The sequence below is a fragment of the Eutrema salsugineum genome, unplaced genomic scaffold, assembly GCF_000478725.1.
Source record: "Eutrema salsugineum unplaced genomic scaffold, Eutsalg1_0 scaffold_9, whole genome shotgun sequence".
NCBI classification, from domain to species: Eukaryota; Viridiplantae; Streptophyta; class Magnoliopsida; order Brassicales; family Brassicaceae; genus Eutrema; species Eutrema salsugineum.
The window spans coordinates 9202374-9226864 of record NW_006256342.1 but is presented as its reverse complement, the minus strand read 5'-3'; the positions used below and the strand labels follow the sequence as shown (position 1 = coordinate 9226864).

The following is a 24491-nucleotide window of genomic DNA, read 5'->3' as shown; positions in this document are numbered from 1 at the left end:
TGCATGTCGTTCGCGATCCATGTTTTTAGATGGATATAAGAACAATTAATGGTGTTGTCCACCGTACTTTCAAAGATGCATGTTATGCTTTGAGTTTAATGCACGATGATACCGAGTATGTCGAAGCTATCTATAAGGAAAGTCAATGGGTTCCCACTCTTTTCTTCTTATGATGTACACTGCTTTGTTACGTGCAGCTTCTATGATGAATCCTTTTTATGTTTGGAGATCCATTCAATGTTTTTTAGTATAAGTTTCGTCAATTCCTTGCATTATCTTTGATTAATTTTCCTTAATTATCTTATTTTAACAATTTTCTTTGATTTTTTGTTGTGTTTGGATTTTAATAGTTTTCCCTAATGTACTTTCTAAATTTAGTTACCATCAATAAAAATAAAACAATTAAACAGATTCCTAATTAGTTTTTGCTATTAATAATTTATATATTGTTCTTATTTTAACCCATTCATAATTGTTATTTATTGTTAAAAAAGACATACAAATAGTTTTCCTAATAAATCATATATATTGTTCTTACTTTTATTCACCTATAATTCTTATAACTTAGAAGTATAAGTATAAAGAAAAAGATGTAGTTAATGATAAAAACTAAAAAAAGATGTATATGAATAAAACCATTGAGAATAAAAAAAGCATATAGAACACAAAATAGTGAAGAAGAATAAGGATATAAAAAAAGGATGTTTTAGTTGAAGAAGAAAACCGGAAGAAAACAAAAATAAAAGAAGAAGAAATGAGAAAATGAAGTAGGTGAGGATGAGAAAGAGATCAAGAAAAACCAGAAGAAGAAGAGTTTGATGAAGACAAAAGAGGAATAAGAAGTAGAGAACAAAGAAGGGCTAATAAAAATTTAAAAAGAAGAAGAACTGAGAGAATACAAGATGATAAAGCAGAAGTCAAGACAATGATGAAGATGAAATTAATACATAACAAGTCGTAAGATATATAAGTGGAAGAAGAAAAAAAGTTCAAGTCAAAAACGATGAAGAAGAAGAAGAAGGAAAATATGAGAATATGAAGTTCGAGAAAACTAAAAGTACAAGTCAAAGCTCATGACGAAGACGAAGAAGGAAAATATGAGGAAAAATAAGATGAATAAATTGGGGCAGAAAAAGAAGGCAAAATTCTTAAAATTGGAGATTGAAGAAGAAAACGAATAAAAACTGAAAAAGAATAAGAAAAATACGAAGAAGAACTAAACCAAAAGATAAAGAATAGGAAGAAAAGTAGAACAAAACAAAAGAGGAGAAAGAAGAAGAAGACAAATCAGAAGAGAGAAATGAAATAGAAGTTGTAGACGATGAAGAAGAGGAAAGAAAAGATAAGGAATAAGAAAATTGACGTCAATGATAAAGAAGAAGGAAAAGACGAAGAAGAATACCGAAAAAAGGAAAAAAAAAATCATAATAAGAAAAATTATGACAAGACGAAAAATATTGAAGAATAAGAAGGGGAAATGGGTGATGAATTGGAGAAAGGGAAGACAGAGAGAAATGAGTTAAAGCTTTCAGGGACATATACATGCTTTAGGAAATGTCGATGGACAGAGAGAGTGTGACGGAGAGAAATAGAGAGAGAGAGAGAGAGAGAGAGAGAAAGAGAGAGAGAGAGAGAGAGAGAGAGAGAGAGAGAGAGAGAGAGAGAGAAATGGTAGAGAGAGTTAACCTTATAGGCACATGATATTCACTCTATGTTCGCTCATATCTTTTGTGTTCTTATTTTTTATTTTCGAAATACTTTTTATTTTAAATGTAGTTATCTAAATCATATGATATATATAAATTTAGGACGAGGGGGAAAGGAGAGAATGATAGATAAATATTGAAAGAGGGATGGACACATGGATGAGGAGAGAGAAATAGTTAAAGTTTTCAAGTACATATATTTGATTGATATAAATAAATAAAGGAAAATAAAAAAAATATAAAGTCGAAGAGAGCGAAGAAGACAAAGGCGATGAAGAAGAAGAAGAAAAAGTAAAATAGGAAGAAGATGAGGAAAACAGAAAACAAGAAGAAGATGTGACAAAAAAAAACTTAAAGAATAAGAAGTAACAAAAGAGATATAGAATGAAGAGAAGAAAGAAAAAGAAATAAAAGAAAATGAAAGAAAATTAAGAAGAAAACGTGAGAGAAGAAAGAGAGATAAAGATGGAAGACGATGAAGAAATAAAAAAATATAAAAAAAGAAAAACTAAAAGATAAAAAAGAAAAAAAAGAAAAACAATTATGTAAAGACGAAAAACTTGTTTTTTTTTAATTCAATTGATTTGTGAGTTCAATAGTAAATATTTTTTTTTAATTTTAGATGGTGTTTCTTTTTTGGATTTGCTTTATTTTATTAATATATATTAAATAATTGTTTTTAATTATTTTTAGTTTTAGTTTACAACATTGATTTCTGGATAGAAGTATGCGTGATATACTCAAAAATGATGACGTTTTTGGTGGGAAAGTCATTGTATTCGGAGGAGATTTCAAGCAAATATTGCCTGTTATTGTAGGAGGTAATAGCACCCAAACTCTTATGGCTACCATAAATTCTTCTACTTTATGGGATAGTTGTACAGTTTTAGAATTAACCAAGAATATGAGGCTTCAAAATGGTGCTGGAGGTGATAGCGTTAATGAGCTAGAGGCCTTTTCAAAGTGGATTTTAGATGTAGGAGATGGCAAAATTATTTCGACTGACAACGATGAAGCTGAGATTGAAATCCCTGACGATTTACTGATAAAAAAATGTGATGATCCTGTTAAAGAGATAGTAAGAGAAGTGTATGGTGATTCATACAGATCGGAAAGAGATCCAAAATTTTTTCAAGACAGAGCAATTCTTAGCCCGAGAAATGCAGACGTGGGATTAATAAGCGAATACATGTTGTCAGAAATAAAAGGTAAACATATTTAACGCTTTACACATACGATCTTACACATTAGCTTCATAATGTGATCAACTGAACTTTGTAAAACATTTTTCTAGCTGAGGAACATACATATTTAAGCTCGGACAGCATCGATACTTCTGATAAGAGCAAGATTGACGAGAAAGTTTACACACATGAATATCTTAATAGTATTAAGATCTCAGGATTGCCAAACCATGAATTGAAATTGAAAATAGGGACACCTATTATGTTGCTTCGGAATATTGACCCTAGAGGTGGTTTATGCAATGGAACAAGACTCTTGGTAACACAGCTGGCCAAACATGTTATTCAAGCTAGCCACATAACTGGAGAATATATTGGTCAAAAGATCTTGATCCCACAAATATTTGTTTCCCCCACAGAGACAAGATTTCCTTTTAGAATGAGGCGTAGATAATTTCCGGTAGCTATCGCCTATGCAATGACTATCAATAAAAGTCAATGACAGATTTTGCAAAAGGTTGACATGTATTTACCAAAACCAGTATTTTCCCATGGACAACTTTATGTGGCTATATCACGTGTTACTTCAAGAGCTGGTTTGAAGATTCTGATAACGGATACAATGGGTCAGCCACATACCAAGACTTTGAACGTTGTATACAAAGCCGTCTTTCAGAATGTAAGGAAACTATAGTTTTTTTTTTTAAGGTTTAGAATTTTACTATTTAAATGGTTTATTTAATTATTTATTAAATGACATTTTAGTTTACTTATCTTTTTCCTATTAGTGATTGTCCTCATTGTCGAGAATCAAACATAAAACAAATAGAATACAAAATAATAATGGTGTTTGCAGAATTAATGAATTTTTTTAAAAATACAATTATCCAACTAACCAATTTGATGACTATGAATGCTCTTCCACAATTAAAAGTTTCTATAATACATCAGCGTTTTGATATTATAAAAAAAAAATTAAGTACTCAGCTTCATCAACCTTGCAAACCAGCGCATCGCGCGGATCCCCACCTAGTATTTAATAAGTAAAGAAACTAAATACACTTTTGAGTTATATCTATATATATGGAAAACAAATCTATAAACTCAATATTTAGCTATCTCTTATGGAGAAATATTTAATTAAGCTTTCTATATTTGTAAAGTTTATTTATGTATATCTTTTAAGTAAAAGTTTATTTATGTAATATTTTATAAATAAATATTTATTTATGTAAAATAATCTTTAATATTTTATAAATAAAAGTTTATTTATGTAAATATCTACTCAAATAATAATATAGAGATATCAGAACTACAATAATCTGATGATTGGCTTCTTAATTACTTTTCAATTCATGTTTATCATGATCCTCTGAATTAAACCCATGGAGCTTCTTAATCGTTATCAAAACTACAATGCTTCTTTAATTTTTAATCGCTTTTGTCAAAAAAAAAATTATTTTATTAAGCTACAACACTTCAAATCACGTGTTTGTCGTTTGTGAATATTCTTAAAAAAACAGGTTCTCACATTTATTTCAGAAAAATTGCAAAGTAGTAATAGAAGATTCGTAAATTAAGTGCGTGATCTCACACGTTTTCGTACAGTGTTTCGATAAAGAAATTTATAAAGCACTCCATTTACCTTTTTCTTTAATTTAAAAAAATCTGCTCACATATTGTCTCACCTCACATCTTTTCTTCTTCATCATCTCAAAAGCGTCGACAAAAATCCAGTACTCATGGCCGAGTCATCATTTCCTTCCCGCAGATCAATCTTACCACATCGCCATTGATTCAGATTTCAAGTTCAACGAGTCCAATTTGTACTTCGATTTGTCTGATTTTCGTAGGAAATTCTTTAAATCCAATCAAATTAGAATTAAACAATCCGGTATATTATCTCTGGTCACCATCACCACCACAACGGTATTATGAATGGATACTAATGTTAGCATATAATATATCATTGTTATCGATATAATTCCATGTAATTTGTTATAATCATTGTTATCATGTTAACTTTGTAAGAAAAAAAATGAAATATTTTTTACATTTTTTTAACATCTTCTTCATTAATTAGAATTTAAGTGATTACATTAGGGTAAGTATATTTTTAGCATGTTATGATAGTTAAAATTTAATAGAGAATTATTTGGTTAACATGTTAACATTAATATCTAACACTTTTAACGTATTAACAATATGTATGAGACATGTTAACGAGCAAACAATAAAATATAATGTTTGTTAACATACTAACAATAATTTTTGATATTATTATTAACCTGCTAACAATAAAAACTAATACTTGTTAACAATACAAACCAATATTTTACTATTGTTATCGATCAATATAATTCTATTGTTAGTAGGTTAATAATAATATCAAATATCAATGTTAGCACATTAATATACTATATAACTTGTTAGCATTTTAGCCAAATAGTTTTTTATGAGATGTTAATTTATTATCCAAAATTTGGCAAAGATGAACAGTACTATCGGTGATGAATAGTATTTTTGCTAACAGATGAACAGTAACATAAAATGAACTGTGGTACCGAGATAAATAAATTTTTTTCTTATAATGACATTTACATAATTAAATCAAAAAGAGAAGGATGATGGGCTTGCGGGCCTAGGGTTGTTTTTTAACAAGCCCGTTGGTCCTCCTTAAGTTTTAAATTTATAAAACCCTAGTGTCTGCAAGTGCACAGATGTACGTTGTAGGACTTAGGGTGTCGATCCACAAGGAGGATGTCTAATCTGCAAGAAACAATAAACTGGGAAATAAGCAAACTCATAAACCAATAAAAGCTTTGGGGTTTTTGGTTAAGATCTAAACTAAACCTAATCTAGTATTCACAAGAAATGCAATGCAAGATGAATTGTAAAAAGAACATCTAAAGCATATCGATTCAAACTAGAGACTCTTAAACTTATAGGTGGCGATTTAGACTTCTCCAGGTAACTTTCATCGATGTATGATGGCATTTCCAATTAGCTTCCGGGCGATTTATCTTAATCTGTTTCTGGGAATCTGCATTGAACTAGAATAGACATATGTATGATTAACCAACTGTTGTCATCTTAATCAACTAATCTCTTAGATCTAGCAATTAACTCTCGCTCTCATGCTAAACTTAAGATCATGCATTGGACTTTGAATTTGTCTGCTCACATCTTCTCTATAGGTAGCTCTCGACTCCTATAGCGACTATGTTCTTTTGAAGCTAGGTATGGATGATCTGATACAACACTCTCGTAGCTCTGATCGATCCTAGGCTCAGAGAATAGGACATGAATCTACTCTCATGCTTTACGAACAACTTAGAAGATATGAGATCCAGAATATAGCTAAGAACAATAGAAATCCTAATCGATATATATATGTTTGTCGATATCTTCAAACAATTGACTCTCTGGGACTAATCTACATGATGCAATGACTGATAAACGACATAGAAGAATGCAAAAAAAATGAAACAGAAAAGTTAATAAGATAAAAAGGAGAAAGAACAATGGATCTGGGGAAGAATCCCCATCTCCATCGCCTAACCCTAGAAAAACAAAGTTTGGTGGCTCAAAATCTCATTACATGAGCACACACCCGTTTAGGACTGCTAAACAATGTATTTATAGGTCCTAAGGTCTTTCAGGTCTCATTTAGGGCTTTTCTGAAGAGAAATGGCGAAGTGGGCTTTGATGTTGGGCTTTGTGGCTCGTCCTAAGGTCCACCGGGGGTGAGAGTCTTCCAGGATAGGTAAAACATGTGTTTCCCGCGGGTGAGAGTCTTCCGGGACTGGTGAACTGGGTCAACTTGTTCTCCATGTATCTTTTAATTGCACCGTTGGATCTTTGTGATGTAAAGTGTTATGGAAAGCTGGTTGTCTCCTCTTGATTTTATCCAAATTTGAGCTGGATTGGACGGTGAGAAAGTCTTCATTTGAGGCTGAACTTCTGACGGTCTGACTCTGAGGTAAAAATGTGGATTTCTTCCATACATCATATTCCTTAAGTTTCCTGAAAATAGCCTTGAAACTACAAATACATGAAAATCATAATAAAAAACTTTTGAAAAAGCATTTAAAATCAATGGTGAAAAGTGGTCAAAATCAAGTGTTATCAAAGGACTTTAATAGCTTTAAAAAGTTTCTTTTTGTTACTTTTCTAATTTTTAAAATAACATTATTATATACCCAATAAACTAGTCAATTATGTATATTGACCTCAATCACTCTTTATTACACAGTATCTCTTTGTGTTATTCATTTTTCATGTCCAACATTTTTGTTTTTTTAGTAAAAAAACAAAAACATTTTTGTTTCTTTAGTTCCAAAAAGTTATTTTTGTTTCTTGGGATGGTATTGAAAATGTTTCGACTTTCTTGACCTTCAATGTAAAATATCCATGTGTTTTTCCTCTAATGGGAAATATTCTTCCACATGTAACGTGTTGTCCGCATTACAATCACCTTGACTATAAGAGCATCTCTCTCATCTCTTGTCGGGAAAAGTATTTAAATTTTGCTTTTTGCTCCTTTGGTTATCATTATTATATACATTATTGCGATCGAGTCAAGTGGTATTACAGATGATTAATATTATAATCACCCTCGAGATCTCACTATTTCTGTATTCACCCGATTCGTGATACGTCGGTGGGAAACAAAATCAAATTATATAAAAATCTCTAATTCTCTCTCAAAATCAACGCTTGACTTTATTTAGGTCCCATACATTTTTAGCATATACATTTTTTTAAGGAATTAGTAGAGTAGAAAAATATCAAAATCCAAAACCGTTGAAGTTTTTTGATCAATCTAACTAAAAAGGCAAATCAATGTTCAACTAATTCATCCATCTTCAGTTAACCAATGGGTCATGTTTCCAAACTTTCTCATCTAGTGTTCTCTCCCTAGCCTTGATTGCCTGCAAAATTTCCCATTTAAGTAGAAACCAATATTAGCTCAAATGTATCGAAAATCGAACAAAGGATTAGAAACAAAAACAAAGCGATTTATGCGGTTTTAATCACCTCTTTGGACCAATTGGTGAATCCAACTACAAGAGAGAGAATTAGCGTTTGTAGCGTTGATCCTGAGACTAAACCAACCCAAAGTCCTTTCCCATTGAAGTGAAGATGAAAACACAATAGAAGTCCAATTGGAATACCAATGATATAATAAGAAGCTATGTTCACATACGCTCCAATTTTCTGCCACCCTGTTCCTCTCACAATTCCTAAACACAACAAAATATTTGGTTTATGAATGAGGAAAATTAAAAATATGGTTCCTAAAACCGGAGAGGATGGTTAAAAATTGGCTAACCTGAGAGGACGGTCAAGAAGCTGTCCATTAGGATTGAAATGCAAAGAATGGGAGTGATCTCGGTCACATAGCGAGTTACTTCCTCCACATTGCTATAAGCATAAGGCCATACATTACGAGATAAGAAGAGAGTAGAGCTTACAACAACTGACTCAACAGCTGCAATTATTATCGCAGCTGATGCGGAATCACAAGCACCTCGAGGATTCCCAGCTCCTAGCTCATTCGCCACATTGGTACTAAACAATATGGAAAAAAAAGAAATATAAACTAAAAATGGAAATGTGTGAAAATTGTGCTTTTAATTTAGAGTATTAAAAGTAAAAGCAAACCTTGCTGCATCACCGATTCCATTTACTAGATTGTAATGCAATGAAGAGGTAGTAAGACTGCTCAATCCCAAAAATCAAGGCTTAGAAATAAAAGAAAAGTTAAGCACAGAGGAGTGTATAATTTTTTGTGGTTCAATGCTTTACCAAATCGAAATAACCGAAGTCTCGAGCTTTGAGTTGGGTAGAAGACCAGATAGCAAAGTAATCACCTCGAAAGCTAACCACTCAAGGCTATTGAAGGAAGGATGATGGTAAAGAAGAAAAAAAAACATCAGAAAATATTATTTTTTATAACCAAAGATCTTAAACCGAAAACTCATACTAATATCCAGTTACGACTAGAATACCATCATTTGTTTAATCTATTGAGTAATCTATAAAGCTTTACATTAAAGAAAGAAATGTGTTAAAAGGGTTGTAAGGAAAAAAAAAGATCCATTAGAAAATAGTTATTTTATTACCAAAGATCTCAAACCAAAACTCAAGACTAATATCTAGAATTCAGCCAATGATAACCACTAAAGTACCATCATTTGGTTTATCTACTGAGATTTTCTATAAAGCTTTACATACTTACCAACACATCATTGCAGAAGGAACCGCAAACTGAAAGAAGATTCTTGTGTGAAGAAACACATCTTTGGACATATAAATCCGCGTTTGGACACAAGCTCGAGAGCGTTTCATGTAAACCCAAAGGAAAATCGCGTTAAGCCAGTAGGAGATACCTATAGACACAGCCGCTCCTTTGACTCCAAACTCGAATCTGTGAACCATTAGCCAACAGAGAGGAACATGGAAAGCCAGAGCGGCTAGAGAGCTCAAGACCATTGGAAAGATCAATCTTTGTGACTGAAAATATCGAACCAGCGATTCGAGAACCGAGTAACCGAATAATGCCGGTATGAGCCAGAGGCAGTAAACAGCTGCTAACTCAGCGATTTGAGGGTCTTGGTGAAGCAAAATCAGGATCTGGTTCATGAACATCCAGAGAATAGAAATCGGAAGAGCGATGATCAAGAGAAAAATCATGGAAGTAAAAGTGTAGGATCCAAGCTTGTGATATTGTTCTGCTCCAAATGCTTGGCCACACAGTGTTTCCAAAGCACCTGAAAGTCCAAACTATTGTATACTATATGATTATTAAACCAATCATATTATAGAAAAAAGTGATTAGAGAATCACACAAGATAAAAGAAAATTTACTTACGAGGATACCAAAACCAGTGACGCTAGCGAAGGAGCTTCCAAGGGCGATTCCGGCAAGGTAGAGTTCACTCCGGTGACCAACGATCATCATTGAAGTTGCCTGAAGAAGATACTGAGACATGTTCACGGCGATCATTGGAGCAGCCATTGAAGCAACCTTCTTCATCTTCTCCCATCTTATTTTATCTTTCTCTTCTTCTTCTGATTGTTTGTTCTTCACCAGTAATGGAGCTTCAATACTCTTCATTTTTCCTTCTGGTAAGAAAATATGGGAAATTGGGTCGAATATATTTGACTGTATTATTTTTTGCCAAGACTTTTGGTGTTATTAATGAGTTAAAATCTTCATATATACACGCGCCCGAAAAAGATAGACACGTTGCATATATTGACTTATTCATTGAAGATAAAGGTTACCACTTAATATATGCTAATAAACGTGAGCAGTGCATATCTACATGTGAAAAATCCTGTCGGCTCTTGAATAAAAACACTTAAAAATTGTAGGCTAATGATTTATGTAAATGTTATCGTTATATTACCATTTAGATTCAAATTCGTAAATTATGTTGTTGATCCAAAAAGCACTTATTACATACACAAATGATAACAATATTTTATAATTAATATTATATTCGTATAAAATTGAGGCTTTTTGAATATTTAGGATGGGTTATTAAAATAATCTTGGAAATGCCATGCAAATCTTTTCAAATTACTAAAACAATGCTACCAATGATAGATTTTTATCCTTTGTTAGCAAAAACCGTAATTATAAAGTGTTACTGCTACTGCCGGAAAAAAAAAAATATAAAGTGTTACTGCTACTTTTTTCATGTATGTAGAAGTTGGTTTTATTTACCGAAAAACTTAGATGTTAATATACGAAAGGCTATAGTTGTAATGATGGCAGATTTTGTTTAATTAAAGTTCGTAAACTTAATTTCTGGACAATATATTTATTTTGAACAATATATATTATTTGTTTGATATTATTTGTTTGATGAATGTATATTTATTTTGAACCATAGATTTTTGTTTAATTGAAGTTTTTTTTGTTTCTTTGATGAAATTGTTGTCAATAAAAATAAAGAAAAGAAAATTTAGAAAATCGATCAAAGTACAAATGGAGCGTTCCGATAGGCCAAATGAACCTATATTATATTACACAAGTTGCATACTTTGGAGATCCACCCTGGTAAATATACAAATTATGCTGGTCCACTCGATAGACTCCTGTTTCGTTTGTGCGCAAGACCGTGAATTTAATTGTTCAAATCGAAGACCCTACAATTTAATAATAGGCGTGGTATCTGGTACAGAGATGGATCTAAAGTCTAAACACATATTATTATTGGAGCACATATTAGTAAATATCAAAACAATAAAGATACTTTGACAAAAAGACAATAAAGATAAAATCATAAATTCATAAAATTAGAAGGGCAAACCAAAAAAAAAATCAATGGGTGTGCAGATAAGTTTTGGCTGATTTTCTTTTAAAACCTAAACAATATTCTTTAATAATTTTTTCTTAAAAAAAAATAATGGATGCACTTGCGCCCATACTTGCTGAGTTAGATTCGTCTCTGATTGGTAGACTGGTACCGTTCTTTCTTGTCTCTTTCTATAATATATTTTTCTTTTTTTATGACATTTTTTTAATTTTTATTTTTCACAAATCGAGATGAATCATAATTTACTCTTTATATTAAAAATTCAAATTTTTTCTATTAATTTCCAAGTTCTAATTTAAATAAATACTTTGTTTGATATTAATTACATCAATTTGAATATCTTTTGCAGATATATAATCTGCAAAATATTTTTTTATCTTAGAAAAAATGGCAATATTCATTTTCCTCCTCTTTGATTTTTATATATATAAATAGAAAAAGTAAACAATCATAATAAATAATAGTACATTTTAATTTATGCAATATTATTTATAAATTATTAGAAAATATTTTTATAAGGAAAACAAATTATTTTAGACTAATATTTTTTTTTAAAATGTGATTTTATGCTTTAAATGTAACTTTTGATAAGAAAATCCTCACATGGCCCTAATTAAATTTGATATTAATATAAAATATAATTGAGCTTCAAGAACCAACTTAGTTATTTTGTAAGGGAACAACTGAAATATTTAATTTCTTTTCTAGTTCGCGTGCATGCATCAAAATGAAGTTGGAGTAGAAGTATACAACACAGCATTTTGATAGATTTGATTTTCTTTTTTTCCTTAATGCTAAACAAACTCTAATCACGTGTACAACAACTTCATATTCACAGTAACTTTATAAAATAAAATAATACATAACATACCATCATTTCTTATCAATTGAAATATATCGAATCCGTCATTGTTTACCGTAATGCCATTTCTGAATACTAACTGTACTGCGATTTTTTATGTTAGTTTTTTTTTACCATTTATGTCAACAATCGGATTTTCCACCATTATATAAGCTCATATGGACATCAAAAGGCAATACTGTTAACTAAGTGGTAGTTGGTTAGTGGTTTCTGTTAAATATGGTTTTATGAAATTCTAATTTAAAACTAATTGGTAATCAGTGAAATTAGTACATGTTTTTTTATATATTATTTAAAAAAATTTCTAACTTTAGATATAAAATATTATTTCTACGTCTCTCTGGAAATGATGGTTCTCTGGCCAGCATAATCAATGAAACCAACTTTTAAAGTAGATTATAATCAGATTGATAATGAATCAGATTAAACAGTATGAATTCATACTGTTAAGTTTCATGCGTTTCTAACTCAAAACCAATTATTATTACTATTTTGATATATTTAGTGTATTTTGGTATATTTAGTGTAAGGTGTTCACTTCAAACGGTTCCCATTTTCCGCATATTAATGGATACTGGACCTACTTTTGTATTTATTGCATTCATTTACATTATTTTACTTTACAGAAAAGTTTCCACAAACTGTCGAGAAAAACATTGAATTTCGCGTCTAACACCTACCGTAGTTTTATTACAGTGTGCGAAACCAAAAAAAAAAGGAAATAGGATGGTAACGTCTTCATTACTGACTCAACAACTTCAATTTCGTCACACAAGTAGCAGAGTTGCGGGCTTGCGGCCTCCAAGTCATAAATCATTTTGCTTATTTCAGACTGTCGCTTGTATGGGGCAAAGCCAGCGAAAACATTGTTTAAATGATCCGATCGAAATAAATTCTTAATAAATGATTGGGTTTTTTTTTGTGAACTCAAACAATTGAAACAGAACCGATTTACACGTAACCGAACTAAATGAAAGTGTTTTTGAAGTTTGAAAAAAAGATTTCCAACTACACCGATTATGGTACTTTGAATGGTCACACATACTAACTAAAAAAATTGTACATTTACCCACACCAACTAATGTATAAGACATGTTCATATAAATCACGTAACACAAAACATGTCATAACCCTATATATCCATTAAATTTGTCACCATGCATGTACGTAGGTAAATATACATTTTTTAAGTCTGTATGTGGCCATGCAAAGTACTATAGTTGGTACGTGTAGTTGGCAAATTTATTTTTTTACTAATTACATACTAGTACGTAATAGATTTAATCATATTATATAAAATATAAAATCAATAAATCATTATAGATTCATGTTTTAAATCTTTTTTTATTAAATGCAAACTAAAGTTTCGAAACATAACTAAAAATGTATAAATTTTCAAAACATAACTAAAAATGTATCTTACCGACTCCAACTTAATTTTACAAATAATTTTATTATAAGAAACCCAAAAAATCAAAGTGAAACCATATCAAAGTAAACATATGGTCTACAAATGAAACCAAATCTCTGTTAACCTAGAAATGTGAGAGCATATATCTCTTTAATTTTTTTTTTTTCTTTCTAACAATCATGGTTGTGCTCGGCTGGTCTTGGACTAAAGGTCGTAAAGTGTAACGCCTTTAGGTGCCAAATTTTTGGAGCATCAATGTAAAAAAAAAATTATTTGGTATATATAGTGTCATATAACTGTGGGCTGGCTTTTTTTGTTTTTACTAATTATATACTAGTATGTAATAGATTTAATCATATTACATAAAATATAACATCAGTTAAATCATTATAGATTCATGTTTTAAAGCTTTTTTTTATTAAATGCAAACTGAATTTTCGAAACATAACTAAATATGTATCAAACCCGACTTCCACATAATTTTACAAGTAATTTTGTTTGGTTTACCGGTAAATAAAAAACCCAAAAAATCAAAGTGAAACCATATCAAAGTAAACATATGGTATGTAAATGCAATCAACTCTCTGTTGACCTAGAGATGTGAGAGCATGTATCTCCTTCTTTTTTTTTTTTCTAACAATAATCATGATTGTGCTGGGCTGGCCGCACCAAAATTTATTAAAAAATTTAAATTTTATTAAAAAATTTGGAGCATTAAGTTTAGATAAATTTCTTTGGTATATATAGTGTCATATAATTGTGGGCCGGCTTATTCATGCACCGCTTATTGTGTCACATATCTCACCAATTGGTTGTAGTGCATTTACCTGAAACATCTTATGAAATGGAACGGAAGTAATTTTCTGTACAAAATTTTCAATTTTTCCCATTAAATTTTAACAAATTATTACTTTTAATGAACGATCATTCATAGGGCAGTTATAGCCATTAATCTTCTTTGATCGATTACCCGACAATCGTATTTACTGTATTGGAGAAAATTTATCATAATTTTAATATCTAGGGGTAATCCATAGTTCTTTTTTATATTTTTCTCTCAAAATCACTTACAATATTATACCCAAAAAAAATCACTTACAATAATCGCATAACTCATACATTTCAACCTTGGATATCTATTATATATATCCTCTTAGGAATAAGTGGAGTAGAAAAAAATTAAAATCCAAAGCAATAGAAGTTTCATAAAGAAACACACTAAAAAGACATTTCATGTTCACCCATAATTCGTATCTATACTTCAACAACCAAGCAATGAATCATCTAGTATTCTCTCCTTAGCTTTGTTTGCCTGTAAAATCCTCCAAATAAGTAGAAACAAATAGTAGCTTAAAGTCTCGAAAAACGAACAAATTATTGGAAACAAAAAAAACAAAGCGATTACGCGATTCTAGTTACCTCTTTGTTCCAATTTGTGAATCCAATAACAAGAAAGAGGACTAGGGTTTCTAGTGTTGATCCTGAGACTATACCGGCCCAGAGTCCTTTCCCATTGAAGTGAAGATGAAAGCACAATAGAAGTCCAATGGGAAAACCAATGATATAATAAGAAGCTATGTTCACATAAGCTCCAATTTGCTGCCACCGTGTTCCTCTCACAATCCCTAAACACAAGCAAAAGATTCAAGTTTAAGATCATAAACATTTAAAACTCGGTTCCTAAACCGGATAGTATGGTTAGAAGGATAACCGGATAGGATGGTTAAGAAGCTGTCCATTAGGATTGAGATGCAAAGAATGGGAGTCATCTCGGTCGCATAGCGAGTTACTTCCTCCACATTACTATAAGCATAAGGCCATACATTGCGAGATAAGAAGAGAATAGAGCTCACAACGACTGACTCAACAGCTACAATTATAATAGCAGCTGATGCGGAATCACGAGCCCCTCGCGGATTCCCAGCTCCTAGCTCGTTCGCCACATTGGTACTAACCATATCGAAAATAGAAAAATAAAATAACTTGATAATAACATTGAGTGAATTTAGGATTTAGACTATTAAAGTGAAGCAAACCTTGCTGCATCGCCAATTCCATTCACCAGATTGAAGTGCAAACACGAGGTCGTGAGGCTGTTCAATCCAAATATCAAAGCTTATATAATGAAGTTGAATAGTAAATATATTTGTTGTGGTTTGATGCAATACCAAATTGAAAGAACTGAAGTTTCGAGCTTTGAGTTGGGTAGAAGACCAGACAGCAAAGTAGATCACCTCGATAGCTAACCACTCAAGGCTATCGAAGGAAGGAAGAACAATAAACAGAAAAAACAAAACAAAAAACTAAGTGTTAAAAAGGCTGTAAAAGGAAAAAAAAAAAACAGAAAGATCCATTATAGCATATTATTTTTTCTGATATCTAAAGATATCAAAACGATACCCAGACTAATATCCAGAGGTTAGCCAATAATGAGCCAATGACCACTATACTACCATAACTTGGTTGATCTATTGGAATTTTTCTTTTTAAAACTTATTAAAAGATAGTAAAGAACAACAAAACAGAAAAAAATCCATTTTAATTATTATTTTTTAAGTAACTAAATACGTCAAACCGAAACTCAATCTAATCCCGTGAAAAAAGAACAATAACTTGGTTGATGATCCTGCTCATTTACTTCAAGAAAGCATAATAATCCTGCTCATTTTTTAGCAAAATATGGACCACCTAATGGTCTTTTCTATTCAGATAAATTGTATCCACCATTATGGTTATCTCTGTATTTGCTGATTGTAATCCTTTTCATAATTAATAAAATTTGATTTGCGGAAAAAAAAAAAAAAACTTGGTTGATGATAAAATTCTATAAAACTTTAAATACTTACCAACACATCATTACAGAAGGAACCGCAAACTGAAAGAAGATTCTTGTGTGAAGAAACACATCATTGGACATAAAAATCCGTGTTTGGACACAAGCTCGAGAGCGTTTCATGTAAACCCATAGGAAAATCGCGTTAAACCAGTAGGAGATACCTATAGACACAGCCGCTCCTTTGACTCCAAACTCGAATTTATGAACCAATAGCCAGCAGAGAGGAACATGGAAAGCAAGAGCAGCTAGAGAGCTCAAGACCAATGGAAAGATCAATCTCTGCGGCTGAAAATATCTAACCAGCGGCTCGAGAATGGAGTAACTGAATAATGCTGGTATGAGCCAGAGACAGTAAGCAGAGGCTAACTCAGCGACTTGAGAGTCTTGTGAAGCAAAATCAGGATCTGGTTTATGAACATCCAGAGAATAGAAATGGGAAAAGAGATGATCAAGAGATAAACCATGGAAGTGAAAGTGTAGGAACCGAGCTTGTTATATTGTTCTGCTCCAAATGCTTGGCCACATAGTGTTTCCAATGCACCTGAAAGTCCAAACTATTGTATACAATATGATTATACCGATTATATATAAAAACAAAAACTGACTAGAAAATCACAATGAAAAATTAGATTCCACAAGTTTGCTTACGACGACACCAAACCCGGTGACGTCAGCAAAGGAGCTTCCAAGGGCAACTCCGGCTAGGGAGAGTTCGCTCCGGTGACCGACGATCATCGTAGAAGTTGCTTGAAGAAGAAACTGAGACATGTTCACGGCGACCATTGGAGCAGCCATTGAAGCAACCTTCTTCATCTTCTCCCATCTTATCTTCTCTTCCTCTTCCTCTTCTTCACCTTCTTCTTCTTCTTCATTTTCTTCTTCTACTTTTTCTTTTTCTTCTCCTGATTGTTTGGTCTTCACCAGTAATGGAGCTTCAATACTCTTCATCTTCCTTCTGGTTAAAAAAAATATGGAAAGTTTGGTCGAATTTATTTTAACTTTAGATTTTATAAAATTGTATTAATAGACACTTTGAATAAATTGATAGGTAACACTCGAGACTATGTGAGTGAGTTCACAAGTTTAATGTTAAAAGTTCCAAATATGCAATTGTCCGCAATAATGTTTTCAAAACCCCTAATACACTTTCATATTCTATTTAATCTCTTTTACATATACCCAAAACCTACGTCAGTTTTTAACCCTAACACAACCTAGAATATTATACAAGATATTGTAAGTTTGTAACATTAAAGAAGAGGGGAAAATGTTTTTTTTTTTAATTTTAATTCAATTTTGGCTATCGTAAAATAATACTCCAAATTTATCACTAGCAAATCACGAAGTTTGCGTGTTGATCAAGCCATTGTAGACCTACAAAAAGTTAGCTAGACAGTGTCTTTGAAGACTTTAGTTCTCCTTCTTCGACCCGATTTTTAGTTTGGAAATCTCCAAAATTCTTTCTTCACAAACCCTAAAATCCAAAAAAAAAAACACTCTAGCTCGAATAATATGAATTGGCAAAGTTGGGATTAATTAGCTCCAACAAAAGCCCAAGAGAACTCTCCATATTCTTTTAACTCTCAAAAAAATATGAAAAACCATAGACTATGCTGTTGAAGGTAAACAGCCAATAAATAAGCTAAATCAAACGCACAGTAGGTAAGGACTTTGTAAGTCAATAAAGGAAAATGATTCAGTGGGTCGTCTAGTACAACAATCACTATACGAGTTCATTTTTTTGAACATTGAATTCGCGTCTAACACCTAATTAACGTAGTTGTTCGTAGCCAATGAGGATAGTAACGTTTGCATCACTGCCTCAACTACTTCCATTTCGTTACCCAAGAAGGCAGAACTACATCCTCCAATTTCAAATCATAGTTCTTTTGAGATGCCACCCACAAAACATTTCTAAATTTTATAGCTCTATATATCAGTTTTGAACCGTATGACATTCATAGTTTTAAATCATTTTTTTACGGTGCGGTATATGTTTAGGATTTTTTGTTTTTTTCATTTGTGTCCAAAATTGGCTTTTTCCTACTTCAACTCTTAAAGAATGTTAAATTTATCCCAGAACTTATGTATGATGCTTAAACATACTTAATCTTCTAATTAATTTGAATTTCATTCCTAATGTTGTTTTTTTGTGCATAAACCAAATTTTGGAATGACGGTGTTAACTTGCCGTCTAGTATGGTCTATGTGGCATCTACGATGGAATTTCCAAAAAAAAAAGACAATACAATTGAAAAACAAAATTAAAGTCCAATTTCGGAAGATTGAATTTTATCCAGGAAACATTGAAACCCGTCGTTGAAAATCCCCAGTTCATATTCCCAAACAATCATCTCCGTCACAATCTACTCAAATCAAGTCCAGCGTTCAATTTTAGCAAAAACGCATCTCCGGATTGGGCAAAAGCTGATCGATGTGGGTAAGAAAATCCCCTGAAATGTCTTTAAGGCAAAAGAGTTCGGCGGATCCTGGTGCGATGCTCACTTCTCTCTTGAACAAGCGAGAGAAGCTCCGACATGCCAAAGTGTATCGAACTCGTTAAGTTTATTCATAACATACAAAGGTATATATAGTTACAAGACATTAGGTATAGACTTCTAAGAGAATATACGAGAATATTGCCTAAGATCTAATAAGGAATATGTCCTTATCTGTAACACTCCCCCTCAAGTTGGAGCGTGCAGATCACAAACGCCCAACTTGCCTCTAAGAAAACGAAATTGTTGTCGACCCAAGGCTTTAGTAAAGATATCTGCAGGCTGTTCTTTAGTTGATACATAAGATAAAACCAGATTACCAGCAGTGACCTCGTCTCGGATAAAGTGGCAATCAGATTCAATGTGTTTTGTGCGCTCGTGGAAGACAGGGTTGGAGGCGATATGAAGAGCAGATTTACTGTCGCAAACTAGCTTCATAGGCTGATCATGACTGATACCGAGAGAAATGAGAACCTCTTTTACCCATAACAACTCCTGACACGCCATAGACATGGCCCGATACTCGGCCTCAGTAGAAGAACGTGCCACTGTATCTTGCTTTTTAGTTTTCCATGACACAAGAGAATCTCCAAGAAGAACGATGTAACCGGTTAAAGATCGTTGTGTTTGAGGACAAGTCGCCCAATCGGAGTCACTGAATCCCGTAATCTGCAAGGAGGATTTGGAGGAAAGGAGAATCCCTTGACCAGGACAGCCTTTTAGATAGCAGACAACTCGAAGAGCGGCGAGCCAATGGTCAGTAAGTGGCGTATGCATGAACTGAGTGAGAATGTTCACGGCATAGGAAATCTCAGGTTTTGTGTGAGTGAGATAAACAAGCCGTCCTACAAGTCTCCGATATTGAGCAGGATCATGGTAAGGCGCCTTAAAGCCAGGAGGAGGTTTCATGTAGATATCTGGAGTATCAATAGGACGAGCTCCAGCGTTGTGGACGTCCATTTGATGGAGCTCCTAATTCTTGGCTGCAGCAACATCAAGAAGCAGACGGACGGTTGGCATTTTAACGACAGGAGCAAAAGTCTCATTAAAATCGAGACCTTCGGTTTGATGATTGCCAAGAGCGACGAGCCTCGCTTTGTAGCGTTCGATGGAACCGTCAGACCTATACTTGATGCGAAATACCCACTTTGATCCAAGCGCTTTGACGCCAGGCGGTAATTTGGTGACATCCCAAGTATGTTGATCTTCGAGTGCATTGTACTCAAAGGAAACTGCATTACGCCATTTTTCATCTTTGGCAGCTTGAGCATAAGTACGAGGAACATCATTGAGGCAGACAGCGGCCATGAAAATCTGATGACTCTCCGAGAACCTTTCACAAGTAACAAAGTTAGCTAAAGGATAACGACACTTACCAGAAGATACTGACGAAGACGTTAGTGGAAGAAGAATAGGGTTTATATCACTGCGAACTGAGTAGAGTTTGTATGGTGCAAGTCGAGTAGATGGTCGACGTTCTCGGAAACCGCGACCTAGCTGTTCAACAGGAATAACCGGTGGTGTAGTGTCGACAACCGCTGGCAATGGTGAGACAGCGTTGTTAGGTGGAAGAGCTGTAGAAGTGTCAGGTTCTCCAGTGGCGACTGAACTCGGTTCAGTGCTCCCCCTGCTTGGTAGGGTGAGAGATAAAGGAGAAATCTCATCATCGACAAAAACTGTAACTGGTGGAATGGATGGAGGGACGACGTCGACAGTTACTGGCTGAGAAGGAGCATAAGGAAACTCATTCTCTTTGAAGATGACGTCTCTAGAAACAAAGGTATCATGAGTTTCGAGATCAAGAACACGCCATCCTTTTTGACCGTGGGGGTAGCCGATGAAGATGCAGCGACGACCGCGTTCTTGAAACTTGTCTTTGACAGAGGTATGTTTCTTTGCGTAACACAGACAACCGAAAACGCGAATATGATCATAGATTGGTGGCTTAGAATGAAGGACTTCATAAGGTGCTTTCCCAGCAAGCAAAGGCGTTGGTGTTCGATTAATGAGGTACGCAGCTGTTAGAACACTTTCGCCCCAAAATTTAGTAGGAAGCTCAGCTTGAAAAAGAAGAGTCCGAGCCATATCAAGAATATGTCGGTGTTTACGTTCCACGCGTCCATTCTGTTGAGGAGTGTAGACGCATGAAGTTTGATGTAGGATGCCTTTGGTAGCAAAATAAGATCGAAGCCCAAGGAACTCGCTACCATTGTCACTCCTAATCGTCTTGACAGTTTTCTTAAACTGTCTTTCGGCCATAGCTATAAAGTTTTGAAGCACTATTGATACTTCACTCTTTGCCAGTAATAGATGTATCCAAACAGCCCTAGAATGATCATCGACTATGGTGAGGAAATAGTGAGCACCACAAGTAGATGCCATTTTGTAGGGGCCCCAAATGTCGCAGTGGATAAGTGAGAAACAATCATCAGCTTTATTAAGACTTTCAGAAAAAACAGCTCGTGTTTGTTTTCCACGAATGCGAACATCACAGAATTCTTTGAGATCACTACTGCTACTACTAGGTAAATCGCCTAAGTTTTTAAGAAAACTGGATAAAACGTTCTTGGAGGGATGGCCCAACCGGAGATGCCATAACGCCTTGCTATCAACTTGCTCGACCTTGTGTGCACTTGCTGAAACCGTTCCTCTCAAGTGATAAACCCCATTGTCCTCTTCACCGACTCCAATCAGCATCTTCGAAGTGCGGTCATGTATCAAGCATAACTTGTCAGTGAATAGGGCAAAACCGTGTAACTCGCGCAGTAAGCGTGCGACAGAAATCAGAGTACAGTTTAGATCAGGAACAAATAAGACTCGGTAGAGAGTCATTGTTCCACCAAGAGTCAAAGTGCCTTCTTTAGTTGCAAACGTGTGTTTGCCGTTAGGTAGTACAACAATGCCAGTAGATATATCATGAACATCAGAAAGTAAATCCAAGTATCCCGTCATGTGATGGGAAGCTCCAGAGTCCAAGAGATAATCGATGTTACCAGATAGTTTTTCATTAGAGGAAGAGTTGTCAGGTTTGAGGAGGTTGATGATGGCGGTCCAGGTCTCTTTGCTCACGCCAGGAAGATCGGGAAAATCACCATCAGATTGCAGTTGAGCATTGTTAGCTCGGTATGTGGATCCACGTCCTTTTCCTCTGCCGCGAGAACTGTTTTGTCTTCCACCACGACCATGACCTGAATCCCCATACTTCTCGGTATACCATTCAGGAACTCCATGAAGCTTGAAGCAGGTATCAGCGCTGTGGTTTGTTCGTCCACAGTGAGTGCAGGGACCGGTGTTGCTGTTGCGTGTGACTGAAGCAATGGCATTTACTCCAGACTGAACAGCAAGCCCTATAGCATCGATCCGTTCTTCTTTGCTTCGAGCGACAGTTAGATGGCGTTCTTCCGCAACAATCTCAGAGTAGATGTTGTCTAAGTTTAGACCGTCATCGCGGTTAAGGCGTCCAAGAATATTGGTGCGAGTAGTGCCAAACTTTGCACCATCGAGACCCATCAGGAACTGATGGATGCGCTCATATTCACGCCGAGTGGAGTGCTTGACACCAATAGGACAGGTAGCATTGTCACAGCAACAGGAGAGTAAAGGTTCATAGTCATCGAGATCATCCCACATAACCTTGAGTTTGCCAAAGTAGTCAGCAACTGTTTGACCCGTTTGCAGACAGGAAACAATATCAGCTTTGAGTTGATGAACACGCGAAGCGTTACCAACAGAGTACCGGTTCTTTAGATTCTCCCACATCACCTTCGCGTCGTCAACTACAGAGATCGCTTTCTGAACACGAGGATCCAGACTAGCGTATAGCCAACCGACCAACATGGAATTGATCTGTACCCAGCGAGAGTAATCGGAAGAGGTAGATGATGGCTTGGTTAGGGTACCATCGATGAAACCAAGTTTTTGCTTGGCTCGTAGGTTGTTGCGAGTGAGTTTCGCCCATCGTTCGTAGTTTTCACCAGTTAACAGCATCGGTGTGAGGATCTGGTGAGGATGATCTGAGGGGTGAAGGTAGTAAGGTGATGCAGTAACAGCATCTTTATCGGTAGAGGTAGGTTCAGGAATCACAGTAGCTTGGTTTGCCATGATTGATAGCGTTGAAGAGAAGAAAATTGTGTTTAGGTTTTATTTAGTTTGACGGCTCTGATACCATGCCAAAGTGTATCGAACTCGTTAAGTTTATTCATAACATACAAAGGTATATATAGTTACAAGACATTAGGTATAGACTTCTAAGAGAATATACGAGAATATTGCCTAAGATCTAATAAGGAATATGTCCTTATCTGTAACACGACAAGAGTTGCGGAGCATTAAGAAACTCATAAAAATTTCTCGAGCAATGTAAATTCGGAACATGGAATTTGTCCATTTCATAGAGAAATCATAATAGAATCTTTATCACATTTTCTCATTTGCAAAGACAATTTTTTGTTTTTCTTGTTGATTGGCAATAGAATCACCGCCAAAAGAGCTGTTGTTTCGTATATAGAGTTTTGCTTGAGATAGAGAATTTCTTAAGATATGGTCAGTTACCACATAGCTAATTCTCTAGTAGATTCAAACAAGCGTAACAAGCTGAACAATCTATGATGTGAAAGAGCTTGGGTTTTGTGTCTTGTCTGTTGTTAGTTTTTTTTTTTTTGGGTCAAATCTTTTGTTAGTTTATCACTCTGCTTTCTTTAGTCAAAATTGGTTTGCTCGAAGAAGACATTCCTTCGAGAGGTTGAAAAACTGGATTTTGACATCCCTAATTCATGTCTGTGTTAAAATCGAGATGTTGAAGACGAGACAGAAAAAACTTTTTAAAAAGGCGTAATTCTTTTTTTTCATCAGGTTTCGAATGGATAAAATAAAGCCGTTTTGTAAATTTTTTTTACACTTCAACATAAAAAACGATGTGTCGCTTACGTGGCATCCACGTAGACCAAATCTGACTGCAAATTAACACCGTTTCTCCAACAGTTGGTTTACGCACAAAAAAATAAGATTAAGGATGAAATTTCAATTAATTAAAAGATTAAGTATGTTTAAGCACATACATAAGTTCTAGTATAAATTTAACATTCTCTGAAAGTTGAGGTTGAAAAAAACCAAATTTTCGTCCAACTACTAAGGATAACTATCCTGCAAAATTAACAAACGTGCATGTGTAAGATTAGAAAACACGGTGATGGTGTATTTTGACGTCTATATCACTGCCTCAACTACTTCAATTTTTTAGAGCCAAGTGGTGGAATTGTATCCTCCAATTTCAAATCATATATCTTTTGAGAGGTTACGTTCACCCACAAACGCGTTTTTTTTCTTCCAAATTTATACTTTTTTTTGGTCGGGATGGTATGTCTAAAACTGGCGGCGGGTTCATTATCCTAAGAGTGACTCTCATTTATAAAATTTGAGAACAAACAATTAAAACAACAACAAATTTTATTTTACTTCAACAAAATGAAATTAAATGAACCAAAATTTATAAAGCTTTCTTTATTTTAATTTTACTTTTTGACATTTTTATATTTTTACATAAATATTAATATAAATGTAGTTAGATTATATATTTTGTTAAAAAAAATTATTAAAAGCGAACTAAATCTAAACTAAAAAAACACAAAAATTGTATCAATCATGCCAAAGCGAACCCAACTG

The 24491-nt window shown here is 34.0% G+C and overlaps 1 protein-coding gene and 1 pseudogene across 1 annotated transcript; both read right to left on the bottom strand.

Moving 5' to 3' along the window:
- Positions 1-7589: 7589 nt before the first annotated feature.
- LOC18008440 (protein DETOXIFICATION 9) lies at positions 7590-10067 on the bottom strand. The gene is made up of 7 exons (XM_006391367.2): positions 9768-10067; positions 9135-9679; positions 8702-8788; positions 8558-8614; positions 8226-8464; positions 7931-8136; positions 7590-7824 (listed from the first exon to the last, which is right to left on the bottom strand). The coding sequence occupies exons 1-7, from the start codon at positions 10011-10013 to the stop codon at positions 7759-7761; spliced, it is 1446 nt and encodes a 481-aa protein (XP_006391429.1). The 5' UTR covers positions 10014-10067; the 3' UTR covers positions 7590-7758.
- Positions 10068-14533: 4466 nt separating this feature from the next.
- On the bottom strand, positions 14534-17529 carry LOC18007926 (annotated as a pseudogene).
- Positions 17530-24491: the final 6962 nt, after the last annotated feature.